This window comes from Megalobrama amblycephala, linkage group LG15 (assembly GCF_018812025.1).
Source record: "Megalobrama amblycephala isolate DHTTF-2021 linkage group LG15, ASM1881202v1, whole genome shotgun sequence".
Lineage (NCBI taxonomy): Eukaryota > Metazoa > Chordata > Actinopteri > Cypriniformes > Xenocyprididae > Megalobrama > Megalobrama amblycephala.
Window position 1 is genome coordinate 22,304,541 of NC_063058.1, and position 13,146 is coordinate 22,317,686.

At 38.2% G+C, this 13,146-nt stretch overlaps 1 protein-coding gene across 1 annotated transcript in view; it reads left to right on the forward strand.

The window, feature by feature from the left end:
• Positions 1 to 13,146, forward strand: part of ptprz1a (protein tyrosine phosphatase receptor type Z1a) — a 78,749-nt gene that overhangs the window by 34,597 nt on the left and 31,006 nt on the right. The window contains exons 3-8 of the mRNA XM_048157962.1: positions 90 to 269; positions 493 to 644; positions 1,706 to 1,801; positions 6,320 to 6,386; positions 6,810 to 6,967; positions 11,368 to 11,518. Coding sequence (XP_048013919.1) covers positions 90 to 269; positions 493 to 644; positions 1,706 to 1,801; positions 6,320 to 6,386; positions 6,810 to 6,967; positions 11,368 to 11,518 — 804 coding nt within the window. The remainder of the gene's footprint in view (positions 1 to 89; positions 270 to 492; positions 645 to 1,705; positions 1,802 to 6,319; positions 6,387 to 6,809; positions 6,968 to 11,367; positions 11,519 to 13,146) is intronic.

Below are 13,146 nucleotides of genomic sequence, written 5' to 3' on the forward strand. Positions count from 1 at the left end.
GAAGCGTCTGTTTTGAATGCAGATGATCGTCCTCTAATATTTATGAATGATTTTAAGGTTTATTTACCCAGTAAAACTGTTTCTCACAGGAACTCTAAACCAAAATAACTGGGCAAAGAAATACCCATCATGCAACAATGCCAAACAGTCACCAATAAACATTGAAGAGAGCCTGACGCAGGTCAAAATCCAGTTCCAGAAGCTGAGATTTGAGGGATGGGCGGAAAAGACATCAGGCTCCGCTACAATAAAGAATGATGGGAAAACTGGTGAGCACAACTGTCTTCAACTTTCACAAATTTCTTAGTATTTCCTAGTAAAATACAATGAGAATTGTTTTTTTGTCAGAATACACATATAGTACTTTTGAATGGCATCAATAAAGAAAGTAGCCACTTGCTAGTTACTCTTGACCCCTTGGTAGATGTGCATTCAGAGTTGATGTGAATAGATATTAAGCGTTCTGTTCTGTAATGTGTTGTTTGTCTCCAGTGGCCATTGATGTAGGAGGAGAGTTTTATGTGAGTGGAGGGGGGCTCAGGTCCAAGTTTAAGGTGGGACGCATCACTTTCCACTGGGGCCTGTGCAATGCCTCCTCTGACGGTTCGGAGCACGGCCTCAATGGAGGCAAATTCCCCCTGGAGGTATTTACTCTCACGCGATAAAATAATGTCAATTTAAAGGTGCCCTTGATTCAAAAATTGTTACGTAACAGTCGGGGTGTACGCCCCAATATTTGCATAATGCCAGCCCATGTTCCCAATATTATGAAAGGCATTACACAAGGGCAGCCAGTTAATGTCTGGAACAACAAGAGCAAGAACAACAGCGAAAAATGGCAGATGGAGCAATAATAACTGACATGATCCATGATAACATGATATTTTTAGTGATATTTGTAAATTGTCTTTCTAAATGTTTCGTTAGCATGTTGCTAATGTACTGTTAAATGTGGTTAAAGTTACCATCGTTTCTTACTGTATTCACGGAGACAAGAGCCGTCGCTATTTTCATTTTTAAACACTTGCAGTCTGTATAATGCATAAACACATCTTCATTCTTTATAAATCTCTCCAACAGTGTAGCATTAGCCGTTAGCCACGGAGGACAGCCTCAAATGCACTCAGAATAAAACGTTAACATCCAAATAAATACTTTACTCACATAATTCGAAGCATGCATACAGCATGCATGACGAACATCTTGTAAAGATCCATTTGAGGGTTATATTAGCTGTGTGAACTTTGTAAATGCGCTGTAATATAGTCGAGAGCTCATGTGGCAGGGAGCACGTGATTTAAGGGGGCGGCGCCGAGTGTAAATCAGTGCATTGTTAATGATGCCCCAAAATAGGCAGTTAAAAAAATTTATTTAAAAAAATCTATGGTGAGCTGAAACTTCACAGACACATTCAGGAGACACCTTAGACTTATATTACATCTTGTGAAAAAGCATTCTTGGGCACCTTTAAATCATTATTTATTTTATTTTATTTATTATTATTTTTATTTCACTTATTTGTTAAGTCACTGCATAATAAGCAGAATAATGTACAGTCAGCTGCTCATTTTCGCAACCAATTCCTGATCACCCAGTGGGGGTTTATTTTGCGATAACTGGATGACTGCACATTATCCCTTACTTTTAATTCGAAGAGTGAATGTATGCAAATGTTGATTAGATATATTGTTTGTTTATGGTGCAGATGCAGATATATTGCTATGATCCAGATGTTTTCAGTGACCTCAATGAGGCCCTCAGAGACGGAGGAAAGATCACAGCGTTGGCTGTGCTGTTTGAGGTGAGAATAGCAGCTCAAGTTATCTGGCAGTTTGTGTCCTTGTTTACACTGAAAAAGATAATTTTATTAAATGTTGTCATCATTTACTCACTCGCACGTTGTTCCAAACCTGTATGAGTTTCTTTCGTCTGATGAACACAAAAGAAGATATTTTAAAGAATGTTGGTAACCAGACAGTTGGTGGCATCCATTGACTTCCATAGTATTTTTTTTCCTTCTATGGACATCAATGGGTGCCATAAACTGTCTGGTTACCAACATTCTTTAAAATACCTTCTTTTGTGTTCATCAGACAAAAGAAACTCATACAGGTTTGGAACAACGTGCGAGTGAGTAAATGATGACAAAATTTTCATTTTAAAGTGAACTAATCCTTTAAAGCAGGGGTTCCCAAACACATTCCTGGAGCCTCCCCAGCACTGCACATTTCGCATGTCTCTTTTGTCTGACACACCCATTTCAGGTCTTGGAGTCTCGACTAATGAGCTGATGACCTGAATCAGGTGTGTTTGTTTAAGGAGACATGAGGCGTTTCTCAAAACCAAATTCGCAAAGTTCGGACTCGCGTCCTTAGTAGTTAAGACTTGGCAAGTTCGACTCAGGAGAACGGACTCCTGTGGACGGGAGAACACAAGTCCGGTGATTCTGCAAATGGAACAGCAGCGTTCTTGATAATGTCACTCAGCTTCTCCGGTATCTCTGCATGTATCTTTTAGCCAACAATAAAACGAAATGTGTTATAAAACACCACTCTGCCCCTTTTCGTTTTATTTAAAAAACAAACAAAAACATATTAATAGCCTCAGGCAACGAGTGATTGATTATCTGCAATGTTTGCATATTTATAACAAAACGAAAACAACCCTGCCTCTTTTCGTATATATTTCAAAAAAATATAAAACAATACTATTTGTGCATACTCTGATTATCTTCACTGTAATGAAATGAAATCATGAAATCATCATGATCAATAATAGCCATTATAAAAGGTATAAGAATATACAATAAGAAATAAAGCAAACAATTCAGTCAAGCGTATAAAATCAGCGCTTTAGTGGGATACAAAAGTTAAATAGCCATATATAAAGTTATGAAACGTCAAGTTGCCCTCAGCCAAAACGTCAGAAGGACTAGCCGAGGTAAGGCTGCTCTCGGCTGGGTACATGAGCGCTGAACGCCCGGTGATCGCCTGGATCTCACAACTCCGACAACGTCAGATTAAATTTTCAGAAAGGCGCAATCTTTATCAATAAACCACAAATTTGAGCTTTAAACTAGCACATTCTCACCTGAAAAACTCTTAAAACTACATATCATGACATAATAACAGTAATATTTTTAAATTACACTGGTTTTCTCCTTTACTATGACGCTTGCTGGTTAGTGCGAGATGCATTCTGGGATACCTGGCTGTCTCAAGTCTGCACAAGTCACCTCTCGATGCATCCTCGATAAAAGGGGCGGATCAAGAACACATCCGGGGATTTGAACTGAACTTGGCTAGATGCGAACTTTGAATTGGAACAGTACTTGGACAGTGACTGATGACGTTTCACAAGAACAAAAGTACAGACAAGTACGCATATTGAGAAACGGCTATGGAAAACATGCAGTGTTGGGGAAGCTCCAGGAATGTGTTTGGGAACCCCTGCTTTAAAGGATTAGTTCACTTTAAAATGAAAATTACCCCAAGCTTTACTCACCCTCAAGCCATCCTAGGTGTATATGACTTTCTTCTTTCTGATGAACACAATTGTTATATTAATTTATATTGTATTAAGTTATATTAATAAATATCCTGACGCATCCAAGCTTTATAAAGGCAGTGAACAGGGACAACAAGTATGAAGCTCAAGAAAGTGCATCCATCCATCATAAACGTACTCCACACGGCTCTGGGGGGTTAATAAAGGCCCTCTGAAGCGCAGCGATGCACTTGTGTAAGAAAAATATCCATATTTAACAAGTTATGAAGTTAAATATCTAGCTTCCGCCAGACCACCTTCCGTATTCAACTTAGGAAGAAAGTGTAAAAGGCTCTAAGTTCAAAACACTTACGATATATCCTACGCCTTCTGTATTCAACTTATGAAAAAAGCTTAAAGGGGGGTATCACACACAGTGTCTGCCAATCTTATGTTAATCTTAAGTACCTATAGAGTAGTATAGCATCCTTCATATTGCCAAAAGTCTTTAGTTTTATAATATTTATAAAAGATGCATACGCTGTACCAAGTCTTTCTGAAAACAGCCGAGCGCCTGGAGGCGTGTCGTTGTGAGCGGAGAGCTGTCACAAGCAAGCGCAGCTTTTGCGTCGAGATCGGCTGCAAGCTATCAATGGTCAGCTAAACAAATATATTTAAACACACCATCGCGTTATTATCCATGGATAACTTTTGAATCACTATAATGAATAGCGTATAGTGAATGCTGAATAATGAATTTATAAATTCACTACGTTCGTATTGTTTACATTATACGCACTAAGGCACAGAAATACTCCATCATACGTCCAACTCGTGTTTTGAAACTTTGGCCATGTTTAGCATGATAATCCAACTCTTTAAAGGTGCCCTCGAATGAAAAATTTAATTTATCTAGGCATAGTTAAATAACAAGAGTTCAGTACATGGAAATGACATACAGTGAGTCTCAAACTCCACTGTTTCCTCCTTCTTATATAAATCTCATTTGTTTAAAAGACCTCCGAAGAACAGGCGAATCTCAACATAACACTGACTGTTACGTAACAGTCGGGATCATTAATATGTACGCCCCCAATATTTGCATATGCCAGCCCACGTTTCCAACATTATAAAAGGCATTAGACAAGGGCAGCCAGTATTAACGTCTGGATGTGCACAACCAAATCATCAGACTAGGTAAGCAAGCAAGAACAATAGCGAAAAATGGCAGATGGAACAACAATAACTGACATGATCCATGATATCATGATATTTTTAGTGATATTTGTAAACTGTCTTTCTAAATGTTTCATTAGCATGTTGTTAATGTACTGTTAAATGTGGTTAAAGTTACCATCGGTTATTACTGTATTCACAGAGACAAGAGCCGTCACTATTTTCATTTTTAAACACTTGCAGTCTGTATAATTCATAAACACAACTTCATTCTTTATAAATCTCTCCAATAGTGTAGCATTAGCCGTTAGCCACAGAGCACTATCAAACTCATTCAGAATCAGAAGTAAACAATATAACAGTATACAATACTCACATAATCCGACGCATACATGACGAACACTTTGTAAAGATCCATTTTGAGGGTTATATTAGCTGTGTAAACTTTGTTAAGGCACTGTTTAAGGCAAGCGTGAGCTCTATGGGCGGAGAGCACAGGATTTAAAGGGGCCGCAGCATAAAATCTGCGCGTTTATAATGATGCCCCAAAATAGGCAGTTAAAAAAATTAATTAAAAAAAATCTATGGGGTATTTTGAGCTGAAACTTCACAGACACATTCAGGGGACACCTTAGACTTATATTACATCTTTTAAAAACATAATCTAGGGCACCTTTAACAGTGTAAATAAGTCAGAATGCATGAAATAGCATTATACCCCCCCTTTAAGTGACGCCATGTCAGTTAGTCTTTTATCGTAAGTTGAATACGGAAGGCGGTCTGGCGCAAGCTAAATATTTTACTTTATAAATATGGATCTTTTTCTTACACAAATGCATCGCTTCGCTTCAGAAGGCCGTTATTAACCCCCCGGAGCTGTGTGGAGTACATTAGGATATAACTGCATAATTGTGTTCATCACAAAGAAGAAAGTCATATACACCAAGGATGGCTTCAGGGTGAGTAAATCTTGGTGTAATTTTCATTTTAAAGTGAACTAATCCTTTAAATAAAAAAAAGATAGGAAAAAAATAAACTTAATTATTAAGTTGTCATATTTTTAATGGAAAACAAAACAAAATCTTTGCATTGTATATTGTGGTCTTGTTGCTGGTTCTCCATTACTTGCTTTCTTTATGTATTGAACATCCTCACTCCATCAAATTAATAATCTTAGACAAGCTTAGGCACTCTTCAAAACCTCATCACTCCCTCGGCCTGCATTTAGCCTGAGGTACAAAGCAGTTTCAGAAATCCTCATTTTCACACGGTTGTTCTGATGGTAAAAACTGACAGAACATAACCACAATTTGTTGCTGAACCTTCATAATACGTAGGCTTTTCCCTGAGGATATTCTGATATAATTCATGAGCAATAACATGAAGTTGTGTGCTTGTGTATTGTGGTGTTTTGTCAGTTTGGTGGTGCATGTATGAACATGTCTTATTCTGAATGCAAATAGATGTGGTTAAAGCAGCACAATCTGATATTTTTTAAAATGAAATCTCAAATCTGAAGAACAAAAATAACATTGAAAAGCTCAGCAAGCACATATTTGTAGTGTTCAGAAGTCCACATTCTTTTGGCCATATAATGTATCATGTACTTTGTTTATTATGCAATTATTATGCCATTAGTTAATGGTTCTCTCCACAGACAAGAACTGATGATAATGAAAACTACACGGCCATCATTGACGCAGTCAACATTGTCAGCCGTTATGGTACGTTCAGTCTTCATATCTACATTTAAAAGGGGTCATATTCCTCATTTTTGCAGTATTTATCAGGAAAATCCTATTCTCCATGAGGCTCCTTCAATTTTCAAAGGCCCTTAAAGTGACAGTTCAGCCAAAAAACAAAGTTCTGCCATCATTTACTCACCCTCAAACCTGTATGACTTTCTTCTGTGAAACTTAAAAGCAGAAATTCTGATTCTGTTGGTCACTCTTTTAAATAAAATTAAAAAAGCACCATAGAAGTGGTCCATATGATTTATGCTCTATATTCAGAAATCATACGATAGCTTTTTGAAAGAAACGGAAGATAGAAAGTCATATGGGTTTGGAACGGCATGAACGTCATTATCATAAATAATGACACACAATTTTCATTTTGAATGAACTATTCCTGTTTTCTCTGGTCAGGAAAGAGCGGCTCCATCTCTCCGTTCACCTTGCAGGGTCTCCTGCCCGACTCCACGGAGAAGTACTTCATCTATAACGGCTCTCTGACCACCCCTCCCTGCTCTGAGACTGTAGAGTGGATCGTCTTCAAAAACACAGTGGCCATCTCAGATGTTCAGGTCAGCATTGTCAACAGTTTTTAGAGCGTTGACCTGCTAGCACATATAACGGCATGTGTTATTTACAGATTTAAAGAGACAGTTCACCCAAAAAGGAATATGTCATAAAGCTTTCAAGGACACAAAAGCATCATAAAAGTCTTGACGTATCTTGACCCAAACATTCCTTGTATTGACTACTTCATAATGCTATTTTTGCAGTTTCATTGCATTTGCTTGGAAAAGAGCAACCATCACTTTATTCAAAAATGTCTCCTTCTGTGTTTCACTGAAGAAAGAAAGTCATACAGGTTTGGAGCAACATTTTTGAGTGAACACGTAATTTAAAGGCTCCGACACAGTAGACGATAAACAGATTGTGGCGGTGCATATAAAGGCTCATCTTCTGCGCATCACAATCTGTTATTGAGCTCCATGTGCTGACAGATTTGAAAGATGGTCAAAATGAGACAAAAGGACTGTTGACAACAATTGCCTTTTATCTACAAAACATTTCACTTATGAATAATGAAAATGACCTTGTTTTGACTAGTATAGTTCAATAAAAAACTCTAAACCAGGGTTGCCAGGTTTGCGTAACATAGCCAGCCCAATTGCTATTCAAAACCCATACAATCACGACTAAAAGTAATCCAGGGGGGTAAAAATTGAGGGGTGGTGTGGTCGCTTCAACCTGCAGACTAAAAAAACAACCTGCGGCAACATTATAAAAGTAGACCAATTCTGCGCAAAACCCGCAGATTTGGCAACACTGCTCAAAACCTGCATTTTTATACTTTTTAAAAGTAAAAACTGGCAGCTAAGGAGCTTGTATGTTGTTTTGAATTGAAACCCTGAGGACATATTCACCTGGAATGATATTGTGACTATGGCATCTGTTTGTCATTTGGCATCTGTTGTGCAACACTCAGGACACACACACTCAGGAACTGAAAACAATTACCAAGAAGTAACACACGCCCAAACATGACAGCACAAACATCAATTAGCATTCCAAATGGTATTTTACTTTGACGTATAGATCCATTTCATTTCCTGTGTTTCTTCTGTATGTACATTTACATTTGATTTGACATTTTCTTTCTTAGAAATCCATTCAATCATGTCTAATAATAATAATGTTTGCGGAGCTTTTGACAGTAAATACTGAAGATCACACAAAAAGGATGCAAAAACAACATTTTTTATTATTGGGATATTAGATGCCAAAATGGAATTAGAGGGAGCGAGTATAGAGTTACATGTCACAAAAGACTGTAAATGCTTAAATACAGCCTTTGTAGTGTGTGTCATTCAGTCTGGGGCTGTTGCCCTCAAGTGACTAGCAAGTCGATACAAGCTGTAGTTGAAAGGCATGGTGAAGTTTTACCGCAAGGTAACAAACCCACACCTGATGACATCACAATGGGAATGACATTGACTCATACACATTAAAGAGAAGCTTTGATGTCCACACAATGGGGGACGTCTCGCCGCTGGGGCACAATGTGTTTGTTTAGGGTTGAATAAAAACTGTATCCATAATGTATGGAGATTCAATAGTTCTGTTCAACAAGTTCAACAAGCTTCAGTTTATCCTGTAAGCTACATCAACTTTGCCAACTTTATATTATATATAATTATTAGGGGTGTAACGATACGCTCAGGTCACGATACGGTACGTATCTCGATACGGAGTTCACGATACGATACGTATCACGATATTTTGAACAAAATGAAACTGAAATTCAAACAAGATTTATTCAAAAAACATGAACAAATTTAAATAATTTTCCTTGTTGTACATACAAGATCACATTTCAAGGTTTAATAAAAACCTTCTGTATTCAAATTAACAGTTGAATAGGGCTGTCTGTCACTGAAATTTTTTTTTTTAAATTTAACATGAACTTAGAATTATGAATAGGGTCTGTTCACATATCGCGTCTAAAAACGCGTTTTCCTACGAGATATATTGATGGAGATAAGATATAAAAACCACCATGTACAGCTATGATCAGCTGTTCGGCTGAGCTTTTGATGTTTTGTTACGGAAAGGCCATAGCTGATTGGTTGATTCTTGTCACACGACCTGCGGTGCGCTTGCGGCATTCTGAAAAGTTGAGAATTGCATGCGCGTCACGACCGCGTTGATCCCATTATGAGCGCGCCTGCCGTGCGGCTACATTTGAAAAAAATAACTGACTTGCACGCGGAAAAGACGCAATATGTGAACGGCCCCACAGAACTTCTTAAAGCAAAGCATCGCAAGCGTCTTTTGCTTTTCTGTGAGCACAGCTGTTGCTGTGCACTGCGGTGAAAGAAAGCCACGACTTTTCTCACGCGACCATGTAAGAGACTGACATGAGAACCGTTTAAACCTGCTTGCAAGATTCAATGTGTGCCCAAAACACTTACTGAACTAGAGAGCTGATTGAGACACACCATTTATATGCGGTGACAACCGGCTTTTCTCACTGCCACCTTGCAGAGTAGGTCACATCGGCAGCTCAACCAATAAGATTAAACTGCCGTCAATATCGTAAAAGTATCGCCATCACTCTACGATGCATATCGTAACGTTTGCATCGCGAAATATCGTACTACGATAAATCGTTACACCCCTAATAATTATTTTATTACTGTCAGTTTGTGTATTAGTAGTGGAGATTTTTAAGTGACTCTCTCTGCAGGTTACATCAATATGCCAGTAGGTCTTTTTGAGTGAGTCGTTAAATCATTCACTCAACCGATTCGTTCACTAAAACTCCCTGTGTCCAAATATGCGAAAAATAGTATTCATAAAAGTTAGCGAAAAGTACCTGGATGACCTACTACTTCTGAAATTCACATTCATTCAACACTTTACTATCACATCAGGCCACAAGAGAGGATTTAGCCTGCTCTCTAATCACTCTCATGGTACTACACCGATTGGTCCGCTTTAAAGGGTTAGTTCACCCAAAAATGAAAATTACTCCATGATTTACTCGCCCTCAAGCCATCCTAGGTGTATATGATTTTCCTCTTTCAGACGATTACAATTGGAGTTATATTAAACAATGTTCTGGCTCTTCCAAGTAATGGCAGTGAATCGAGGATGATATTTTGAAGCCCAAAAAAGTGCATCCATCCATCATAAAAGATATCCACATGGCTCCAGGGGGTTAATAAAAGCCTTCTAAAGTGAAGTGATACGTTTTGGAAGACAAATACTGATTCATTAAAGGCCCCGGTATACTTCAAACGAAATCGAAGAACGAACTGATGTGACGTAATTTCGAACAAAATCAAACCAAAACGAAGTTCGTTTTGTGTTCTTTTTGGAAGTTCGAAATGACTTGCCAAAGCGAACTTTCAGGAAAAGTTCGCTCCAGCTGCAAAACACCTTCATGTCACCATTGGTCAGTGAGGCTCCGCCTTCACTCGCGTGGGTCGCGTCTTTGACTCATTTCATGTGTTTGAGTTCGTAAAGGTAAGAGCTCCGTGGGAGAAAACATGAGCACACTGGATAGCCGCTTTATAGTACAAAATGAAGTTGTGCTTGTAACAAAATGAGGCACTAACACTGTTTTTCATGTTTGATACTGTAAAGCTGTTTAATTTTAAGCAATCTATTGAATAAAGTGCTATATGAAGACGTTACGTGACTGGAGTGCTAATTTGCAGAGCTTGTGCTAACATTCCCATGCTGTTATGATCAGACGCATTTCTTATGCTTTCTATAATAAATGCTTGCTGTTTTCTCATTTTTGTTGTGTTTATTTTGTTACTGTGAAGAAAGTGCACGACACATATTTACATATTCATGTAACCGTCTCTCTCAGCAGTGTGGGCGGCGTCAGATGTTCGTTTACACTATATCGCTGGTCACGCATTTCGAACTTCGTTGTACTCCTAAACGAAGAACGAAAAAGAACTTCGTTTGAAGTATACCGGGGCCTTAAGGAACAAACAAGACTGGTTTCATGAGTGTGTAATTGAATTATTCACTCAACCCATTCGTTCAAAAAACACTGATTCATTCAGGAACACAAATGTGTGTTGAATGTCAGAGGTGCGCAAGCAGCTGTTCATTTTTCCGTGGCTTTATTTGGAACTACTTTAGCAGCAAAAATGGACAAGTTTAACTTTTAGAACGGCGTGCATGAGACGTGACTGCAGCAGCCAAACATGTCTATCTAGCGCAAATTTACATAGAAAACAATGGAAAAGCAGTGCAGTGAAGTGCAGAAAAGGGTTCTGTGTGAACTGACAATATCGTGTCTAAAGTTAAATACAGTCAAACTAATGAAGGTGTTATGAAGAGTATTTATGACAAAATTGCTTGTTGCTGTTCTATTTTAAACCCCTTCAGAGCACAGAAACAATTTTGTTTCCAGTTTTGTTGCCTAATCCGTTTCACCGTTATGTGTCCACAGCTGGAGATGTTCTGTGAGGTGATGACCATGCAGCAGGCTGGGTATGTCATGCTAATGGATTACCTGCAGAATAACTACAGAGAGCAGCAGGAGCAATTTATGGGACAAGTCTTCTCATCCTACACTGGCATCGAGGAGGTCCACACTCCTAGTGCGTACTTTACAAACACACATACACACATAAACAAACTAGGGTAGCATGTGTCTGGAATCGTTCACTCTTAAGGTCTTAAAGCAGTCAGGCAGTTTGAGGGTCATGGATCCAATTAGCCTCCAACACGATTCTAATCCCAAACAACTGCTTCTCAATTAAATAAGGTTTCTATTTTTATACAACGAAGCCCTCCAGACATTTTCCTACTTTCTATTTATAAATATAGACAGACATTTGGCCCATTTTTAGCCATACGCAATGCTTTCATGGCCTTTTATGGATGTTGTTTTATATGAATCAATCCATTAAAAGGCTGTGGTTGATTATTAGTTTTATTTTTTATACAATGTATATATTGTCCCCCTTAAGGTTTTTGGAGGCAACATATAAACATTATTATATTTTAAATTTGAAAGATTTTTTATTTTATTTTCATTTTAAAGATTTGTTTTTGTTGTAAAAGCTCATAAATTTATTTACTTGTTTGAAATCCTCAGGTTATTCTTGTTAAAATAGTAAGACTTTAATGTGATTGCAGAAAATGAGTTGTGTAGTTTTCATATATCACAAATCTATTACTCAGTCCGGCCTGTTCATTTTAAAGCACCGCTTACAGATCTGAACTGGCTTGCTCTCTCAGACTTTCCGCTTTAACAGATCGTTGGTGGAACATCGATGCCCCCATTTCAGATTCCTCCGCTACAGGGCGAACTCTGTATGGTTGAGAATCACTGGCACGTGGGAGTTGTTTTTTACAGAGGCCATTGGCAATGGAAAATGTCCCACTCGTGTCCTTTCAAAAACATATATATGCTTCAACCTGTGTTTTAGCTTAAATCAGCGCCTGGGGAATGTCATATTACAGCTTTAATGCTGCATTATTACTTTGTAAAGACACTGATTACTTGCGACATCATTTAAACCTTGAAATGTGAAATGTGAGGGTGGATTTCAGGGCCAAGATTTACGCTCATCAGTTTGGATTATTGATATTCTTTGTTGGATTTGCAGTTTCCTGTAAGTTTTTCATTATATATATATCATTCTGATGGGCGTCCTTCATATACCGAGTGACTGGTGAAATCTCAGACTAGCATAACAAGGGAACGTAAAGCCGAAAGCAGCCAGGCAAACCAGATTTACTTACTTACTATAACCTCTCCTTCACTGTACTCACAGTATTAACAATGTTTACTCACCACTATTCAGTCACATCAATCTCTCTCTCTCTCTGGGTCATGTATCAAAACAGTTTTGAGTTGCTAGGAAACTGTCTCTTTTTGTTTGCCCCTTCACTTGCACAGGTTGAATTTAGTTCAAACCCTTAAATGCATCTGGTTGTTCAGGCCATATATGTATGCTTTCTAATGGAATTACGTCAGCATAGGGAAGTTTGGGATGGAGCAACTGCAGTACTCTACAATAAATGACATGGAGTGAGATGGGATCATTTAAAGGGATAGTTCACCCAAAAATGAAAATTCTGTCATCATTTACTCACCCTCAAGTAGTTCCAAACTGGTATGAATTTCTTTGTTCTGCTGAACACAAAGGAAGACATTTGGAAGAATGTTTGTAACCAAGCAGATCTCGCCCCCAATTGACTATCATAGTAGGAAAAAAAA